This window comes from Neolamprologus brichardi, chromosome 6, assembly GCF_056152115.1.
Source record: "Neolamprologus brichardi isolate AB-2024 chromosome 6, ASM5615211v1, whole genome shotgun sequence".
NCBI classification, from domain to species: domain Eukaryota; kingdom Metazoa; phylum Chordata; class Actinopteri; order Cichliformes; family Cichlidae; genus Neolamprologus; species Neolamprologus brichardi.
The window spans coordinates 9547947-9568313 of NC_142109.1; the positions used below are offsets into that span (position 1 = coordinate 9547947).

At 41.5% G+C, this 20367-nt stretch overlaps 1 protein-coding gene across 2 annotated transcripts in view; it reads right to left on the reverse strand.

Annotated features, from left to right (window-relative positions):
• Positions 1-20367, reverse strand: part of sdk1b (sidekick cell adhesion molecule 1b) — a 277836-nt gene that overhangs the window by 164997 nt on the left and 92472 nt on the right. For both annotated transcript variants that reach the window (XM_006796155.3, XM_006796154.3), the window contains exons 2-4: positions 15128-15284; positions 12495-12601; positions 9282-9429 (exon numbers count right to left, since the gene is read on the reverse strand). In XM_006796155.3, the coding sequence (XP_006796218.2) occupies positions 9282-9429; positions 12495-12601; positions 15128-15284 (412 nt within the window). The remainder of the gene's footprint in view (positions 1-9281; positions 9430-12494; positions 12602-15127; positions 15285-20367) is intronic.

Here is a 20367-nt window from a genome sequence, read left to right on the forward strand (position 1 = left end):
TCCAGGCAAAAGCATACATGTGCCATGGCTTCCCCAGATTCCCACATAGCAGCAAACATCCACAGAGTAGAAGTGAAAAGTAAAGCTCTAAACTCTTTCAGAGGGACAATACTTTGCCAGTGCATCAGGTATGTGGATGACACCTCAACATCAAAACCCAAGATGTAGAACATCTATTCACAGAAAAATCAACTTCATTGAGGAGGACACCAGGATAACAGAACAGGAAGAACAGGTATGCCTTGACTGTGCAGCTATCATTGAAGAAGACGGTAGTCTATACACTGACACCAAAGCTCTTGTGACCCTAACAACTCACATGATGACAGGGTGGATCAATGATTCTCAGGACCACCTCCAAAGAGACAACAACACTGGGGGTTTAAATACCTGCAACTCTCCATCAGCTGTTAAAACTAAAGTAACCTCTTGGATGAGAGGTCAACTCATTTAAGGCTACCATGGGTGGATGACTGAACTTACACGAACATTACACACTGCTCAAAAAATAATTCAGGAACATTTTTAAATCATAGTATAGCATGACATCAATAAAACCTCTGGGATATTGATGTGGTCAGTTAATTAACAGAGGAGGTTATTTTTCCTCCTCGTCTTTTCTGACTGCATTTGGTTGGGCTCAGTGTCACTACTGGTAGCACGAGGCGATACCTGGACTCTACAGATGTTGCTCAGGTAGTCCAGCTCCTGAAGGATGGCACATCAACACGTGCCATTGGCAGAATGTTTACTGTCTCTCCCAGCACAGGCTCAACAGCGTGGTGGAAGTTCAGGAGACAGGCAATTCCTGTAGGACAGCTGGACAGGGCTGTAGTCATGCCTCATATGTCTGTATTCCCATCGCTTATGTTAATGAAAGTGTGGGGAGTGAGTTGGAGGGCGGGGTGGGGTGGGCTGCTTTTAACCATGTAAAGCACTTTGTGCTACATTTTTTTTGTATGAAAAGTGCTTTATAAATAAAGATTGATTGATTGATTGATTAACCGATCAGCAGGACAGATATCTGCTGCTTAGTGAAAGGAGGAACAGGATAAGCAATGCCGTTGTGTCTTTAGGAGTACGTGGGGGCCATACAAACTACTGAGTACAATTTTCGGTTTCTGAAATGAAATTTTGGCAAAATGGACTGAGCCTGTCGCCTCATTTTTTCCCTTTGCTTTTCGCAGCATCTTTGAATTCAGCCCCTCTGTAGGTTGATAATTTTCATTTCCATAAAATGATGTGGCATCCTTTCATTCCTAACAAATTACCCGGTCCATATCAGCATAGATATCCAGCATGATTTTTTCTCCATCGAGACACGATGTGTTCTCAGTGTTCCCTTTTTTTTCTTTCTTTCTTTGAGCAGTGTATAAGGTTTCAGAAAGTCTAATAAACCCACTCTAAATTTGAGAGATGAATAAAGTTTCTCAGTGCTCCATATAAACATTAAAATAAGAAAGTACAAGAACTTGGATAAGACTCACAACTGTACTTGCTCTGTAAGAAAGTTTATGTAATAAAAAAATAAATGAAAGCTTTAACAAAGACTGACAAAAAGAGGATTGTAGAATACAGTATATGCGTTAAGTGCAGAAAAAATTTGGCACATGGCTCATCGTAGTACTGCCACATGTCTTTAAATCCTACATGTCTGGGATGTCTTTGTAATCCCAAAAGTAACTAAATCATATCATTGAGAAGAAAGTCACATACAGTATCTAAGCTTCTGGTGGCTCCAGAGATTAAGTTCCAGACACAATGGATTGAGATGAGCTTAAACTCTTTACTCCATATTCATTTCCTGCAAGCTTTTTTTTTATTCATGTCTTCTTCTTCTTCTCCTCAGCCACTTTGATGCTTCCTTTTGCACGCCGTGAGAAACGCAGTCATTAACAACTGCAGCGCTACTGTCGTGGATGGAAGACCTTTCAAATGGCCGGCTGCATTTTTCAACATGTGGTGGGATCTAAGGCTACGTGTCTTTTAAGTCTCCCTCCAAATGATGCTCTTTTCCTCTTGATCTTGCTGTTTGCCTCATCCATACACATGAATATGTGCGCACGCTCTCACACACAAACACACACAACATCTGCTTGCAAAGTTCAGACACCGAGAAAGTTCCTTCTGTTCAGACCTCTGCTGATTATGTGTGCGTACGTGTGTGCGTGCGACGGAGAGCGGTGAAATAATGAATCGTTCCTTCTGTTAGAGTAGTGTTTGACAAATTAAAATGAATGAATTTTCAGAAACACACACACTCACACATACCCCACCACGGCGTATGGCAGCTTAGGCCAGGTATAAGGAGAAATAGTTCCCATAAGGCCCAGTTCTGATACTGATGGCTTGTGACATCACTGCTCTGCACACCGCTCAACTCCCCAGCAACAAGAAGCTGAAATATTCACTGTCTTTCCTGGCATGCTTCTGCATAGATCACTGCCTTTATTTGATCAATCCGGGCTTCATGTGTCCCTGATGGAAAAAGAAAGGCGAGTTCTAATTCTCCTCGTCCAGCCCGTCCTCTTGAAGCTGCCGGCTATCAGAATCATTTCACGTCCATCTGCCACAGGCCACAGAGCTAATTAAAAACAGCAGCTCTCTCCTCTCGACCTGGGCAGCAGGTCACAGCTCAAATATATATCAGTGTCTGCGGCGCTGAGGTGGGAGCACTGTCCCCAAGTTGTTTTTTAACTGCTGCCGGACAGCAGAGAGAAAAAAAAAAGTCTGAAGTTTAGAGCCCGTTTAAAAATAGGAGGATGAGGGCAGGAAAAACATTTTGCAAGGAGAGGGAGAGGGGTGGGACATCAGAGAGATGGCAGAGCAGCATGGAGTGGAGATGGAGAGGACAGGGAGTGGGGGCTCCATTAGATTAGAGCAGAGTGTGTGGGAAGTGACAGCTTGTAAGTTCTTTGCTGGCCAGTATTTTGAGGGCTGGGGAGTTTGGGAATGTTCATCGACAGGATGTGTGTGTTTTTGTGTGTGTGTGTGTGTGTGTGTATGTGCACATGTGTGTGTGTTTGTTTGTGTGTGTTGGATATGCAGAGTGGGGTTAGGGGCAGGCACATGGACATAAATTGAGAGCAGGGGGAGAGGTAGAGAGACAGACAGTGAGATGGGGCTGGGGACTCTGGGAGTGATGCATATCGGATCAATAAACTTCATAAACGAAATCATCAACTCGGTCACCACGAAGACAGCCAACCGCCAGGCACCATCTGGCCCCGTCTCACCGGACCGCAGGATCAGCCAGCGTAACCTCACACACACACACCGTTACACACGTAGGGCTGTGCAAATATTCACTGCACTCACTCTGACACGCATGAGCGCACACAGAGACGCTTGTGCCAGGTAGACACAACTGAGATTGGTCTGAAGAGACAGATTTTCAGTGTGTGTGTGTGTGTGTGTGTGTGTGTGTGTGTGTGTGTGTGTGTGTGTGCGTGTGTTCGTGCACGCACCACAGCCGTTAAGCAGTTTATTCAGAAACAGAGGTTTATGAGTTCCGTATAACACTATATCCTGTAGCATGATAATGACCATAAAAGAGGCAAAGAGTGGGAGAAGGGCAGCCAACTGAGGGAACAAAGCAATATGAAGAATAATTTAGAGGCAGAAAAGTAGGAGGACAGACATGGAGCAGGGAGGTGAGAGGGGGAAAGAGTGTCTTGTAGAGACAGGAGGGGAGCTGTGAAGAAAGGTGCAAATTAGTCTTTTCTATGAGGGTTCAAAGGAAGTGTTATGCATGAATCTTCATCTCAGTATGTGAATGTGGGCTGCAAGCAAATCAGAATATTTCAATTCACAATGCAGAGCTGAATGTTTTTATCCAGATTATATTAATACCTGATAATGGCGTGGAGAGATCCACTTTTCCTAGTCACATTATAGGCGACTCTGTTTTGGAAGAGCAGGAACACCAGAAACCCATGAAATGATTCGAATGAAAACGTTGCAATTTTATTTAAAATATTTCTGTTTACAAAATATTTCACCATGCTCAGACTTTGCAAAGGGGCAGAACTAGCTGTCATTTTTATGTTGTTGCCGTGGATACAGATACTGGTGCGAAAACCTTGAATTTGAGACTCTTCGCTCCCAAGGTTCACACCAATCAGATCTTCTCCGCCCAAACAAAGTGCCAACACAACTGCTCCCAAGGGTGTACCCACCTCTTAATAGGAATAAACAAATACATCTTGAGGGAGAAGAGTCTCTATAATTTGTGTTTTTACTACTTGTACTGCATAGATATCACAGAGAACTGTGCTTTATAATGGTGAAAGATATCCGGTTCTAGTCCAGCAGGAGACAAACCCAACCACAGGGATTCACAAGCTGGTGTACTCCTAGTGCCAGACCCAGGCCGGGAAAAATGCGAGGGTTGAATCAGGAAGGGCATCTGGCCTAAAATCGGTGCCAAATCAAACATGTGGATCCATCCGTTGTGGTGACCTCTTGGGAAATAAGGGAGCGGCCTACTGTGTTTCTGTAAGGTTCAGAGGAGTGTGGATTTGTTGCTTTGTGGATATAGGTTTTTGCTAAAGATCTATTAAACAACCAGGACAGAAATCTAAGTGATAATTTATGTTCAGTGGTATCATTACATGGCTGTAATACGAGAGCGCTGGCCCGCCTACTCTAAGTTGACCGCTATGGTCTGTGCACTGGAGAGTTTTTCTATAACAGTTAAGATTACCTACTGCTATAATAAAGTACCAGGAAAGTGTTCAGACTTTATTTCATTTTACGTGTTCAGCTAAAATCAGTCCACTTATGTCCATTATTCAAGGTTGAGCTAAATCATTCATCACTGAATATAAATGAGGTTATGATATAATATGATGTTTCGCTCCCAGGGTGCCTCCCCCCTCATCCTGTGTGTGTCGACACATACGTAGCCCCGCTGTTCTGTCTCAGCCAGCACACAATTAAGAATTAGCGTCATAGCAGGTGGACAGTGCTACATGAAACGAGCACAGCGTTACATTGTACCAAATCCCTGACCCATCGCTGCTGCTGGCTCAAACAACTTTTCTAGCTAAAACCCTGCAATCATCACTAGAAACCACGTGTTTTTCACTCAATATACAAAAAACACAATCACAAAAACATATCTAAGTGACAATATGAGTGTATTTTATCTAGATTATGTGTTTCTATTTTAGAGCTGCTACATGTGTAAATAAATGAAAACATGTTACTCTGGCTCACTTCCACTGCTTGTCTTTTGTCCTGTCTCCCTCCCCTCATCCCCAAACAGTCATGGCAGATGGCTGCCCCTCCCTAAGCTTGGTTGTTGCTAATTCTTTCCTGTTTAAAATGAGTTTTTCCTTCCCACTGTCTCCAAGTGTTTGCTTATACAGTGGTGCCTGATTGTATTAGTATAGAGTTGTTTACACTAATATATAAATATAGAGCAACTTGAGGTGACTGTTGTTGTGATTTGGTGCTACATTAATAACATTTAATTGAATTGAACTGATCATGATTTATGAAAAACTTTGTTTCATAACCCTGTATCTGTTAAAACAGACTGCTGGCCAAAGTCAGGCAGCTAGCTAGCACCAGGAATGTGCTGGGCATTGGTTACAGTGTATTTTGGCTAGCTCAGCTGCCAATAAATGCTCTAAGCCTGTTATCATCTGTTAACTTAGCAAAAAGACTGATTGTCTCTCTTTTTTATTTTACTATTCTGATCCACCTCTATACCAGAGCAGTCAAAAACTGCATCAGATGAAAAGAAAATGAAAAAAAGATGAATCTCTAGAGTTTCTACTGGTTTCTCTGTTTCTCATATCTACCTCTCTCGAGGACTGGAGAGACTGCTGTCAGCATTCAAGACAGATAACTGAGATGGAAACTATTCATACCAAATTATTAGAGGCAACACACCTCATTCCATCTTTATAAGATTGGAATATGGTCTAAATAAAATGCATCCTACATTGAGTGCCAAGCTTTTGCCATATGAAAAAGCACAGCGGCTTGTTATTAACAGAATGCCACTTACATTGTATTTCATATAAATGCCTTAATTTCTTATTACTTTAGTGGAGGCAGTCTGGAATTCAGTGCAAACTGTGTCTGCAATAAATAGCCGAGAAAACTCATGAATTTTATGGGTTTTCCTGGTAATAAAATGTCTTGACTGTGCATTTTAGGGGAGAAAGTTTTATCAGTTTTTTCCCCCCTCAACTTAATCAAGATAAATGGCAAAGAGTAATGGAGCCACTGGAGCTACTTCAGCGACATATACCATTTTCAATACTGGCCACTGTAATCTCTGTGTTGACTGCTCAGCTGAGTATACCTGCCAAACTTGGAACTGTATTTCAAACACTGCAGCCCATTTGGATATAATGGAACAGAAAAGTAATAAAAGACAAAACAAGGATAATCTCACACACACACACACACACACACACACACACACGCACACAAAATGCAATCCCGAGTCATTACAATAATTACAAAGTGAATAAACAATTGTTCCTGTGATCCAAGAAGCTGGAAATATCTTGTATCACCTGAAGCAGGTATGGTTAAAACCATGACAACCATATTTTCTGAATCAATTATCAACACGTATATATATAAACCGCCTGAAGCTTTTTAATTTTTGATATACTGTAAGTGCACCACAAATGTGCTGTATAAAGTGAAATACAATGTGCTCTAAAAAGAGCTGTTTTAACATCATCTGTAACCATGTACCGTTTACACTGGTAAACAGTTTACATCATCATCATCACCGTAGATATCATTCTGGATGATGTGACCTCCAACTCTAACCATAGTCAGGTGCCCACACATTCCTTGTGGCTGTGACCATTTTGACATCTGCAGGCTCTGTATTGGCCTCAGGCTTGTGGATATGATAAAATCAGGCAGCCGATTGTTCACTGTCACATCACATTGTTTAAATGCTCTGCTAACCTACTGCTGCAACTGTTACATCAGTGCTTACTCTACGATCCATGCACCCACCTCAGCTTCACCTTAGGCTTTTACTATTAATTATATATTTCCCTCTATTGGTGTACTGTAGGCTATGGAGCTTCCAAAATATATCCAGGCATTAATATAGTACTTAACCTTTGTGTCAGGAGCAGTTCTGACAAAAAGGTTGATACTTTAAAGTTTTTCATTGCTGTCAGGGTTGATTTACAGTAGATAGATATTAGAATCCAAATTTAAATGTATACTCCGCATATGCTAGCAGGCTTTTAAAGTCACCATGGAGTCACATGTCAGATCTTATAAACCAGCTCTTTTCAGGGTTAATGTGAGGATACATCCTCCACAGCAGGTCTGTGAGACTAGAATCGGACTCATTAATGTCCCAACGAGCACGAGATGTTATTAAAGGTCCTGAAACTGGTATGTAGAGAAAAAGGTGCCTGGGTTTGTTGTGTGCTTTTGTTTCAAAGTTAGTTCAGAAATTGATGAAAAACATAATAGTGGCAGTAGCAACATAAGGAGAAGTGATAAAAGCTCTGTCCAATTTTAAGATCAACACCTATACAGATATTTGGTGATTTAACAATATTCTGATATCTGATAACAGCCAATGTTGTTTTCTTTCAGACACACAAACCAAATAATCTAATTTGCCTTACATTTGTAATCTACAGTTATTTATTTGCTTGTTATTAACTTATTTCCTCTCTGCCAGACTCTGCTTGTATCATCGTGTTGTTATGTTTGTGTGTTGTCAACAGGGAAGTTGCAGAGTACCCTCTGTTGGACAAATTATCCAGTATCAACACTCATAACATGAATGTTATGAGGTAATATCAGCTGAACATATCAGCCTGCTGATAAATTGGTCAGGCTCTAATAAAGCTGAGAAAATCTCTACCACTGATTCCCTCTTGCTAATTTTAAAGGTTAAATCCTCCTCGCACAGTAGCTAGTGTTTTTAAGATTGCAGATCGTTTTTCTTCACTGTTTACCGGCACGCCAATAAAACCTGCTTAAATGTGGTTGGTTGGTAGCGCTAAGATACAAGCAAACACAAAAGAAAAGCTTCAGGCACTAACAATCTTGTCCCCTGGCCACAGATGCTCCATATCCACTGCAGATGTATTTTTATTGAAATAATCACGGAATAATCTGTAACTATAACAAGGGCTCCTCTTTGTTTTTTTATTTTCGTGTACAGCAGCAGGGAGCACACTTCAGCAGGGATGCTTTGACTGTAAACACCTTCATGCAGATAGTGTCTTGTGCAGCAAAATAATTGCGGTCCACTATCATTAAGCCACTCTCAATGAAGCCCCATTAACTTAACAGGAGTACATTATCCTAGTTCGTCCAAATTAAAAAGCAAATTCAAACTTGATGTGAACCAGAAACAAAAGCAACCTCCCCGCCCCCCCCCCAAGTAAAAAAAAACCTGTTTATATAACCTGAATCCACATAGCATTCTGAAAAGCTCTTTGGAGGTCTGTTAAAGGGGTGAAAAAGTTGCTGTCTGACCGTTTACGTGTACAGCAAGACCACTGACAATTTCATTCAATAACACACTGGGGAGCAGTTAGTGGTCTTAATGGGGAGTTAGTTATCTCAGAGTGCAAGCAGAGACTAATAAAATCACTGAAGGTCTCCATCTCAACAGCTATTGTCACTGAGGAGCCGATTCAAAAAGGTGCATATCCCAAATTAATTTAAAATGCTGCCTGAATCTATATCACACCACTCTGCAAACCAACAGCACACTACCATCACTGTGCTCGACGCTTAGCTTATGAGCATTTTTTCAAAAGAATGACACTTACAGGATATCTGTAGCAACTAAGAAATAATATGCAAATTGTCAGCATTTCAAAAAGAGCTGGAGAATAACATCAAACAAAAAGACTGTGAAGCACAGCTTACACAACACAGGGACCCTCATATCTCTGCTGTACAATTAATATAAAAGAATATCTCCCATGCACCTAAAATTACTTAATAACCTTGTAGATTTGATTCACTGAAAAGCCCGCTTTATCTTCTCTTGATAATGTCCTGTGTCTCTTCTTATGAAAAGGGTCAGTTATCTAAATAGCTTATTATTCATAGCAATTGACATGCGAGGATTAAAAGAACTTTTGTGCTTCTGCAGAACACTAATTAATACACCACTGTGGGATAAGAAGTGTAAAATTAAAATTTTATCTCGGGCGGTATTTTGTTAGACACACTTTGTGCTCGAGACTGCAAAAGACACCATACAAACACGAGCGCGTGCTCAAGACACAAAGCAAAAGGGTAAAAGAAACACCTACATTCGGTTGTTGGGGATTATCTTGTGTCCATCTTTGTACCATGTGACCAATGGTTGAGGAAACGAAGCGAGGGGAGGAGGGTTGATGAGGGCTGCTCGGCCCTGAGTCACCGTCTTTCTCTGCTCTTCGGCCGAGAAGTTACCCAGAACTCGAGGAAAAGAGAGAAGAATGAAGAGTATGAAGATCAACACCAATGCATCACAATACATTTACTGCACAATCAATGCCGGTGTTGGCGTTGTCCCTACATCATCATAAAACTGTTGATCTAGAATCAGTATTGGAACTGACCAATCACGCTGTCTTCACAGTCAGTCAGCATTAGCCAAGATGTTATCTAATGCTTTTTAAACCATCACTAGCAACCCAACATAGGTAGCTGAAATTTGACTAACGGCAAACATAAATTGATGATATGCTTATATGAGTATAAATTAATAAAGAAAACACCTGGAATGCTTGCTATTTGTTCTAGGAGAAGGTTTTATTTAAATACATGTTTCAAAACTAGAAACTTGATCCTCGTTGATTCCAAAGATTATTATGAAAATGCAGCAACAACACCAACACAGGGAAATCAGTTAGATCACATTTAGCCGTATAATAGTTAGAAAAATGGAGCTCCAGAGGTGTAGTGGGTAATTTAAATGTGAATATGTGATTGAAGCACACAGGTCCTCCAAACAACTGTTTTCTTCATGCTGTGCTGTTTGCTGTCCATATGGGAATACATTTAATTTACTGAGAAGTTTTCTTGTTAAAGAAGGAAGATCTCAAATTTCAAATCTAGCATCTGTTAGCTAACAAGCTAATTAGCGTCATTGTTAACGGGACCATTTAAAATTCAAATCTGAAAATCATCCCCGTCTTTGAGAGCATTTTATACTCACGCTGAGGAATTTAATAAAAACTGAACAGTGCATACCTCCAGTCGACCAAACAGCCAAGATTTTAGTTGGCTTGGTTTTGATTAATCGTCTTTGTAAAGGAAACAAATACATGTTTCTTTTCTTAGACAGTTGACAACTATGTAATTACTGGATAATTCATGCTACAGTCACACGAGTGAAAACAGTGGTCGGAGACCGTAGCACACCCAAAATTATTAAGACTGTGTATGATGAACTTGTCTAGCTGTCTTTAAAATGGTTGCTTTAAAGACGGCTTCAAAGTAACATTGGCCTGTCAAGACGTCAAGAGAGGAATGAAATGAAAATACAACTGAGTTAGCCTGCTACCGGTTTGAGATTGCAAATCTGGTGCCTTTTACTCACATATGTTCAAATTAACTACTTATATTCAGACAGAACCTCATAGATTTAAAGCACAATTTCAGAAATTCCTCCACAAACAGTGATGCAGTTACTGCAGGACAGAAGTTCTAACTACAATGACAGGCTCTTGGCAACCTTGTTTTCATATTGGAATAAAACCAGAATCCAGGTATTTGGGAACCAGATGAGTCAAGTTTCCTTTTGCAAAGAGACATATCGCAGACAAGTTGCTTATTGGTGCAGACTGACTCAGTGATTGCAACATGTTGTCGATCTGACTGTACTTATGAATTACACTGGAATCATTTCTAAACCTTTGCCAGGTTAGTCTGAGAGTGAGAGTGAGCATCCCATGCAGCTGCCATTGAGGGTGTTGCACAGAGGAGCAGCTCACTACGGCAGTACTGAATTAAAAAAAAAAAGAATGCAGTCACAGAGAAACCACAAATGTTTCCTAGTTGCAAGAAGGTTGAAGTGGTATTTTTACTCTAATGTGACAGAGCCATTAGAAAGAGTACAAGCAATGTGGAAGCCAAACATTTACAAATTATATTTTGAACTCGAACATGACTAATTTGAAAAACGAAGCGTTAGCCACTCTGCATGGTCTCTCACTGTAACAGTCATGTGTAGTTGGATAGCTCCACGCTTACTGTTGTGACATGTAGGGCTGGGCTATATCATACCGTTCACGGTAATACCGATATAGTGTTAGGCAATGATAAGAAAATGAAATATTGCGATAGAATATGGGTAAAGTGCCTTTGTTTTCATACGCACATGGCGGAAAAAGCATGGCGGCGACGGAGAATTAGAAGGGCGAAAGCGGATCGTTGAATGAAACAGATGAACCAGAATTGGTTTGTAAAAATGCTGAAACTTCAGTGGTGTGGAACTGGTTTGACTTTCGTCCATCAGATAGGCAACAAAGCACTATTTGCTAGTGGGCCGTCATTATTACCGTGTTTTTCGGAAAATAAGGCACACTTAAAATCAATCCTTTGATTTTCTGATATCGACAGTGCCCCTTATAATCCGGTGCACCTTATGTATGAATTCTGGTTGTGTTTACTGACCTCGAAACAATTTTATGTGGTACACAGCGCTCGATAATCTGTCAAAAAATGTTTTAGTACAACTTTGCTAAGCTACAAAGCCGCACCGCTTGATGGATTGTCGGAGCATTACGGCTACTGTAGTCAGGAGCCTCGCGGAGTGATAAGTACTGTGCATCAACATAATATTACCATATTGTGTGTCTGTGTAACCTCTTTTTAAGTTTTGTGGATATTATACATGGTTATGCTGAGGATATGTTGTCCAATTTCCACTGGAAATGCCTTTTGGTTAAACTATCAGCAAGGAATTTGTATTTGCACTGTTACATTTTTATAGAACTTTAATGCACATAAAAAACAGCTGCTTGTTTAAGTGAAAATACATTGATGGGTTTTTTGCACTAATAAAGTTGTGGAGTATTTTTCTCGCGTCGTCAGTTATATCGCTATCGCAAATCTTCAAATATATACCGTGATAAATATTTTTGCCCCGCCCTAGTGACATGTTCAGAGTTAATATCCTTTTGCTGGTGGTGTTGACTGGCACCTTGTGCATTCACAAGAAAGTTTATATCTGAAAGGGTCCGAGGGAGCCCTCATTTCCTAAAAGGTTAGCACTGTCAGGATATCCAGCTGCTGGTCAACTTGATAAAATTACATACAACCAGACCTCTAGTCTTAAGAAATACAGTTTGTATTTTCAGAAATTTAGCACTTGTAATAAATAACAATATTTAAAGAGGCAATATTTGTAAGTTTGTAAGAATTGAGCAAAGCTGAAGCTCGTTAAGTTTTAATTGTGCACAAAACAACATCTTCAGTTGCTTTGCTCAGTTTACTTTAAACCAGTGTGTGTGTCCGTGTATGCTGTGTGTACTTACAGGCCACCTGCACCTCCGTTCTCCTGTGTATTACTGCTCCCATCCTGTTCCTCACCATACACTGATACAGTCCAGCATCAGTCCTCTTCAGGGACGGCATAGACAACCTAAAGATGGACACATGGAGAGGAAGACTATAAGGGTAGGTTTTTCTTCTCAAAGCTGTAAATAAAAATAAAACTGGGAGTGATGTCTGGAGACAAACAAGACAGAAGGGAACCAAGGTGGAGGTCTGGTTGTCCATATGCGTGCACTCTTGTGTAATTTCCTTTCATGTCCTTGATCTCAGAAAATGGATTGGGCCTAAGGTTGTAAAAGTTTCCAGATAACAGAAGGCAGAGAGAGCATATGCACAGTTTGTGTACATGTATGTGTGTCTGTTTGCGTCTGTGTGCCGCGTATGAAAAGGTTTTTGATGTTTGCGAGGTCTTTTTTTTCTGAGAAGGATTGTTAATGGGGTTTTAATGGACTGTGCTTCACTAATGGGAAGCTTGGCATAGGATCTAGGTTGGTACCATGCTGGACAAATAATCACACACACACACACACACACGTACACACACACACACACACACACACACACATATATATTCTGCACAAACCGGATAGACATAGCAAAACCGGACATCGCTTTGGGGCTCATTACGAATACCAGGACAGCCAAGTATTTAACTCCCAGGCTGTCAGTGCATGCTGCCAACATACACAAACCCGCAGACACAAATACACACATGTACATCAAAGACTCACAAACCCAACTCCATTTGAATCAGGAACGACACATTACACAGCAGCTCTGATCCTAAAACAGATTTTGATATTGGACACTTTCTACCACCAATCTATCTCCCTCTCTCTCTCTGGTCAGCTACATTTTCAACAGCCGTGTGCAGCGGAAACACCATGTGTTTCAAGTTCCAACAAGTTGCTAAATTTCTGTCATCTACCACTATATTTAGATACAGATATATATAGACAATGCAGTAATTTCCTAGTCAGTTTCTCTGACAAGCTTAGCGTTAAATGTGATTGACTGATTCAAGAAATAAAAATCTATTTTGTTTTGTGTAATACTGTGATGAGAGACTGCGCAAAAGAAGAAGGTAAATGTAGGACGGTAGTCATTTTACATTAAATCTGAAGTTTATCAGACCAGAAATTATTCATATGTATGTGTTTTCAACAGGTTTATATTATTATAAAACTGTATGCATTACTTTGATGCACAGCATATGTTATCTCCCGCTATGCAGTTGTACAGCACGTAACTGAGACAAGTATTGGCTTGAGGGAAAAAACACATGCATTGTGAGAAATAAGTTTGTCAGCCAAGCATGTTATACAGTTTTGAAGACAATGCAGTAGCCTTGTCATAAGTGTCCCTGAAAACAAAGCAAACGCTGCTGCCTTCTTTTTTTTCGAGAGTCTAACTTGTCTTAGTGATGTTTTTATTCCAACTCACAATGTGTAAAAAGTGGCAGGCTACTGCCGTTGAACTGACAATGATAAAAGAAGCCGGAGCTGAAGCTTCCATTAATGTAAATCATTGTCACTTACTGTTCATCTGAATTCTCCACTGACCAGCGCTTTAAACTAAGATAAAGGATGAAGAAAAATAAAATATTCCAAAGAGGATTTTACTATGTGGAAGCACAAAGCATGTTTCTGAGTTTATGTAAAACCAAGTGGATCTGTGAGACCAGTATTAATTGTAAATGTGACCAAAAATCACAGCAAAGCACAGCTATCGAGCACTGCTTGGTCCCGCTCCTGTCGCAGCAGCATGCACAAAGCTGCAGGCCGTCCAATTTGCTGAAAATGGTCTATATATCAATGGCAGAAAGGTGCTATGCATTGCAATAGCTGAAACATCAGGATCTAGTGAGGTTCAATATCTCATCCCACATTATATGTCTTCATTTAACTGAGAATAAAATATGTAAATGAGCATATATAAAGTTGCAAAGGTAGAACACTAAAATCAGGCTTAGCAGATGGCCACATCCTCACACACACACACACACACACACACACTCATATTCACTGCAGCTTGCCAATTCAGCATAGCCTCACCAAACTAAAGTAGCCAGAACGCTGAGAGCAGTCCAGAGCCACACTGCACCTCCTGGCTCGAACAACGACTGCCTACAAAACTGCTGGCTCAACCTCTCCCTCCCTCAGTGTGTATGCATTCCCAAGATTCCCTCCATTTCTGAATGATGTGAAAAACAATTTTGTTTCACAGCTGCAGTTTTGCCGAGAGGAATTGCTTAGTTCTTACCAACCAACACACACAGGGACAGAGAGAGAGGGGGCACAGGAGGAGGAGGAGAAGAAAAAAGTACAGGGCAAAAAGCAAAGAAACAGCACAGACATATTGATTGGGTCCCCTCCTCTTTACCTACACCATATACATATTTATGGTGGTAATGTAATTATTAATCTCACTTTGGCTCTGCTGTCCGAATGCTCTGACCTCTACACACACTCCATCTCTAACGGGAACAGCTCGTACTCTGCAGATGTTTGTATATGAAAGGAAGGGTACGAGAGAGACATATACACTTAAAGACAATGAGAAGATCAACGACAGAAAGTCTGACATAATAACTAGGCAGTGGGTGCTAACTGACCTGTACTGTGGCGTCCAGTCAGTGATGTTGCTGTTGTTGAGAGTCCAGCGGTACTGCAGAGGCCAGCTGCCTCCAGCCAGGCAGGTCAGCACCAATCTGTTTCCCTCTAACACCACCTGCTGCCCTTGTCCACCCCCTAGTAGGTAGGGAGCCACTTCTGACAGACAGAGACACAGAAAGGAAAATGTGTTATTTGTGGTGTTTGAAATAGTCTGCTTTAGTCACTCTGAGACAACACGGCTGATTTCTGTTGTATTCATACACCACAGAAATCACGGCCTTTGCACGATAAGTTGAAAACAAAAAAAACAAGTCTTTTCTTATTTTATTGAGAAGAGTTTCAGACTGGAATCAGAAAATTCTGTAATAATGGTTTTAGGTGCCATTTTGCAAATGTCAAATCAGATATGAAAACTCATTTCAGGCTTAGAAGAAGACATCTGACATCAAAGCAATAGGAAAAAAAACTGCTACTCCATCTACAGCTGCTTTATTTATATTTAGTTTTTTTCCTGCGAGACTGTCTAGAGAGCCCTCACCCTATTAGCGACGCCTGTCAAAGCTGTTTTATACAGACACATACTAGTTTTTTTCCACAAAATTGTACTTCAGCATTTCAGAAAACCTACCAATTTTAAATAAACAACTAATATCTCAGATCAAACTGCATCATAAGTTATAACACTGATTTTAAGACAGACCAAGAGAAAATGTGTCGCAACAGATGCTTAGCACAGGTAGGAGATGTGATGCCTGTCCATACGCTTAGACCTTTTGTTTCCTGTGTAAGCTCAAACGGCTGAACTGAGCGCATGGCAGCATGCATGAGTGCTCCAACACATCCTATTTCCCAGCATTGATGTGCATCAACGGTCCAGAAAAGCAGCAATTCTATCACATTTACTCCCTGGAAAGGCACCACGTAACTTGACTACTTCTTCTGAATGCAAACAACATCTGCTGTTTGTTACTTAAAGCATATCAAATTCCAGCGTAGACTGCACAAAGACAAAGGTCAGGCTTCACAGACGCTTTTAACCCTTATGCTAAAAATTAGATTGAGCATCCTGTTCGTCAGATGCAGTGTAATGTGGAATTGATCAGACTAAAAGGTACAGATGTTGCGATGATTAAATTGTTCACTCAAGCTTGTCGGATTCTGTCAGGAGTCTTTTGACCAATGAGCATGCCCGCAGTATAAACATCCTTTCACTGTAATGGTAATCCTGGGTTCTTCACCTCCACATTTAGCTTTTTCCATCCTGACAGAGAGCATTTTCCCTTTCACCACATGTATTGTACTCCTGAACAGCCAAGTTTCCAAGCACAGATATTGTACAATAGTGCATTGTACAGACACTCACAGTGCCCAAGCTGAATCTTATGATAAGCCTGTTGAAATCACTTGGCCTGCCTTGCAAGGTGCAGCCTCTGAATGGCTCAGCTGCTGTCCAAGCAATGCCATCCACTCTTTAACTTTCTACTCAGGTGTGAGGACCTGGCTCACTGTCACACAGCATAGGGGCATCAAGGCTAAATAGGCTGTCCAAAGCCACTTGCTGCTGGACTGCATGTGCCGAGGCCTGGATCCACTCAACAAAAATTAGCATCTGGGTTTGGCTGAACAGGAGATTCACAGATGCATACACACGCATCCGTTTGAGTGGAAGCCTATCTTCTAGCAACAGTAAATATGGACAGGTTCATAACTCTTAACGCTCCCCCTTTCCCCTCCTGCCGTCCACTAGATCTTCTGTCCTCTCTGTCGTTTCAGCTTCCTCGGTTCTGTATCACTTCCACCCCTCTCACTTCATCTCCACTGTCTGCATTTCCTCCCTTATTCCTTATTCCCCCTGGATGTCTCAGGGCCAATTTTTCCCCTCCTCTTCTCTTCCACTTTCCACTGTTTCACCCTCTCCCTCTCTCTTTTAGATTGATAGCTGCCTGCTCTGTGCACAAAAGGGAAGTGTTCCTGCTAGGACAGATTTATATGGGAGTCTGTGTGTTTGTGTGTGTGTGTGTGTGTGTGTGTGTGTGTGTGTGTGTGTGTGTGTGTGTGTGTGTGTGTGTGTGTGTGTGAGAGAGAGAGAGTGCGAGCGCATGTGGGCATAAGGATTTATTTGGAATATTCTGTTTCTACAGACGATGGCTGGCAATGCAGACTCCAATGTCATACTGCTGACCAGCACTATAATTCACTGCTGCATGCCTCGGAGAGTGAGAGAGAGACAGAGAGGGAGAGGAAGACAGAGAAAGAATACAAGTTTGCTTCTACTGCTACCTTGGGAGTGAGAACTTTTTGGGAAGGTGAGGACATTTCGGCCAGTCCTCACATTCTGACACCCCTTCAAAAGGGCTGTTTGAAAAAAACAAAAGAACAAAAAAAAAAACAACAACCTAAAAATGTTTCTATTGACATTTTAAACACAGTGTTCCAGCTATGTTTAGTGTTGTGGTTGTCATTTACTTTAGGCAGACATAGACATCATTGTTTTACCCGGATACAAATACTACATAAATAAAATTGGCCTCCTCCCAAGGGAAAATCACCTGAATTGTATCAATATATCAGATTTTTGTTAAAGGAGGGTTTCATTTGTCAATCATAATATACATTTTTGGATAACACATGAACAGAACGAACAGAACAGAGCTTCTGTTAAGTAAGGGAACGCAGACATACAGCATTAACAAGGGCAGACAAATCATGCTTTGTGCATAGTTACCTAAAAACACACACAAACACACACACACACTCAACCCCTGGTCAAAAAAGTCTGTTTTGAATATATAGTCCAGTACTATATATGAAAAATGTGTGTAGCTACCATGATATTAACCTCTGCTTCATGGAACCACGCATGATGAGTAAATATGAATGAGAACTCGAGGGGCACTGCATGTACACTGGCCAGTAACTTGACAAAGCAGACCATGCCTTCTCTGTCTTTTTGGTTTAGAGAGGGACAATAATTTGTCAAATTACCATCACGATAATTTGAGCGAGTATGACAATTGACAAGTAGCCTTGTCGTAAGTGTCCCTGAAAAGTGCATCAGAGTTTGTTGCATAACTGCTGACCAGGTAGGCGACCACGTCCACTGTCAAAAGCACCAACAGTGGGCACATGAGGATCAGAACTGGACCACAGAGCATTGGAAGGTGGCCTGGTCTGATGAATCATGTTTCCTTTTACATTACATAAAAGATGTAAAAGGGGCGTGTGCATTACTCACCTGAGGAACACCTGGCACCAGGATCCACTATGGGAAGAATTCGAGGTAGCAGAGGCAGTGTGATGCTTTGGACAATGTTCTGTTGGGAAACCTTGTGTCCTGCTATACATGTGGATGCTACTTTGACACTAAACATTGTTGCAGACAACGGACACATTTTCATGGAAACTATTCCCTGATCGATGTGGCCTGAGCCCTGCTACAAAAACAAAGGTTCAGGAATGGTTTGAGGACCACAACAACAAGTCTGAGGTCTTAAGATCTTAATCCAGTCGAGTATCTGTGTGATGTATAAAGAAGTCCAATCCATAGACGACCCAAATCACATCTTACAAGTCTCAAACTATCTGTTGCTAACATCTTGTTGCAGATACCGCAGCACACCTTCAGGGGTCAAGGCTGTTTTTACAGTAAAAAGAGGACCAAAAAGATATTGGTCGGGTGGTCAAAATCTTATGTCTGATCAGTGTAAATTTAATCAGAAAACTGTCAAATAAAGAGAGTTGATCACCGTATTCCTATATACTCCAACCAAGCTTCTTTTGGGAAAGGAGGCACCCCTCCTTTCCCAAAAGGAGGGTAGGTTTAATGCACTTTCTAGAGTCTATAGTGCCAGCTAAGGTCAGGTAGGGGGCATAACTAATGCATAATGTCAACTAATGTCCCTATAAAAGCTGTGTTTGTGCTAAGTGAGAGAGCAGCCTTAAAAGCTTGACACAACCCTCAGCTACAATGGCTGCTTCGTATGCCAGTGTGGATGTTTTGCACCATTACACTCATCCACCACCTCGTTCATACATCACGCTTTGCGTCCACTCCAAAGCTCAGCCTGAGGCACTCCCCTCCTTGTCACTCCTTAAGCCCTTTCTTTTCCTTTAAAGGCAGCCCATGAGAAACTACAGATAGACAGAGAACACTCTGTAGAGAACACTCGGAACACCCTTCTGAGATGAGCAAGGTCAGCTAACAGCATGTTTCAATCACTGGCGTTGTCTGTCTCTCTCTCTCCCCCACACTGTCTGTCTCTCTGTCACTCAATCTCAACATGTCAGCCTCTCTCTCCCCCCGCAGTCTTCCCCATTTCTGACCTGTCTGTCTTTCTCAGAAGCTGCACTATCCAGCCACCTCTCATCCTCCCTTTGTTCCTCCCTCTTTCACTTGTTGCCTCTTGGTCCATCTCTGTCAAAGAGTGCGGCAGCTCAAGGTCTCCTCTTTCTTTCTCTTCAGGAGGATCGTTGCCTAACAGAGAGGTTGGCCTTCAAATGTGACAGGAGAGCCAAGAAGCACACATGCACACTTTTTTTTTCTTCCTGACGCATCCCGCGCACACATCCACTCTCAGGCTGGTCTTATGAAGCTGCTTAGGCAGATTCTAGGGAGGAATTCAATTTGCCGGGAAGATGAGCGCTGCGATAAAGAAGAGAGAGAGGAGAGGAGGATGAAAGGACAGGAGGAGGAGAAGACCAGGGTTGTGGCTTCGGGGCTGATGGTCCACCATGATCCTGCTCTCTCTACTCTCCTCTTCACCTCTGAATTTTTATAGCACTGAGCAAATTGTGCGGTGGAAATTAGCCCTTAAATGGCTTGTCCTTTAGAAACGGGCAAGAAAAAAAAAAGATTATTATTACACTGTGTTAAATAACCCTGAATTTTACTGCAACAGCTGTGGTTAGACGTGAAATCCTCTCTACATGGGGTCAAGATTCTGCCAAACGGCTAAAAATGTTGATTTCTTCGTGTGGAAAGTTTGACAGGTGGTCAGAAAAGCGCTTCGTGATGCCGTTGTGCATTCAGATGCAAGGAAACCCTGTGGCGCTAGTGTACATCGCAGCCTCGACACGAGAGAATGAGAGCGCTGGGATGAAACAAAGCCGAGGATTTCATTTCCGCCTGCTTAATTATTGCATATGAGTGTGTGAGTGCCTTTACAGTGCTGGTGTGCATGTGTGTGTGAGTGTGTCAGGTCAGAATTAGGGTTCACTCACTCCAGAAAAATCACTTTAT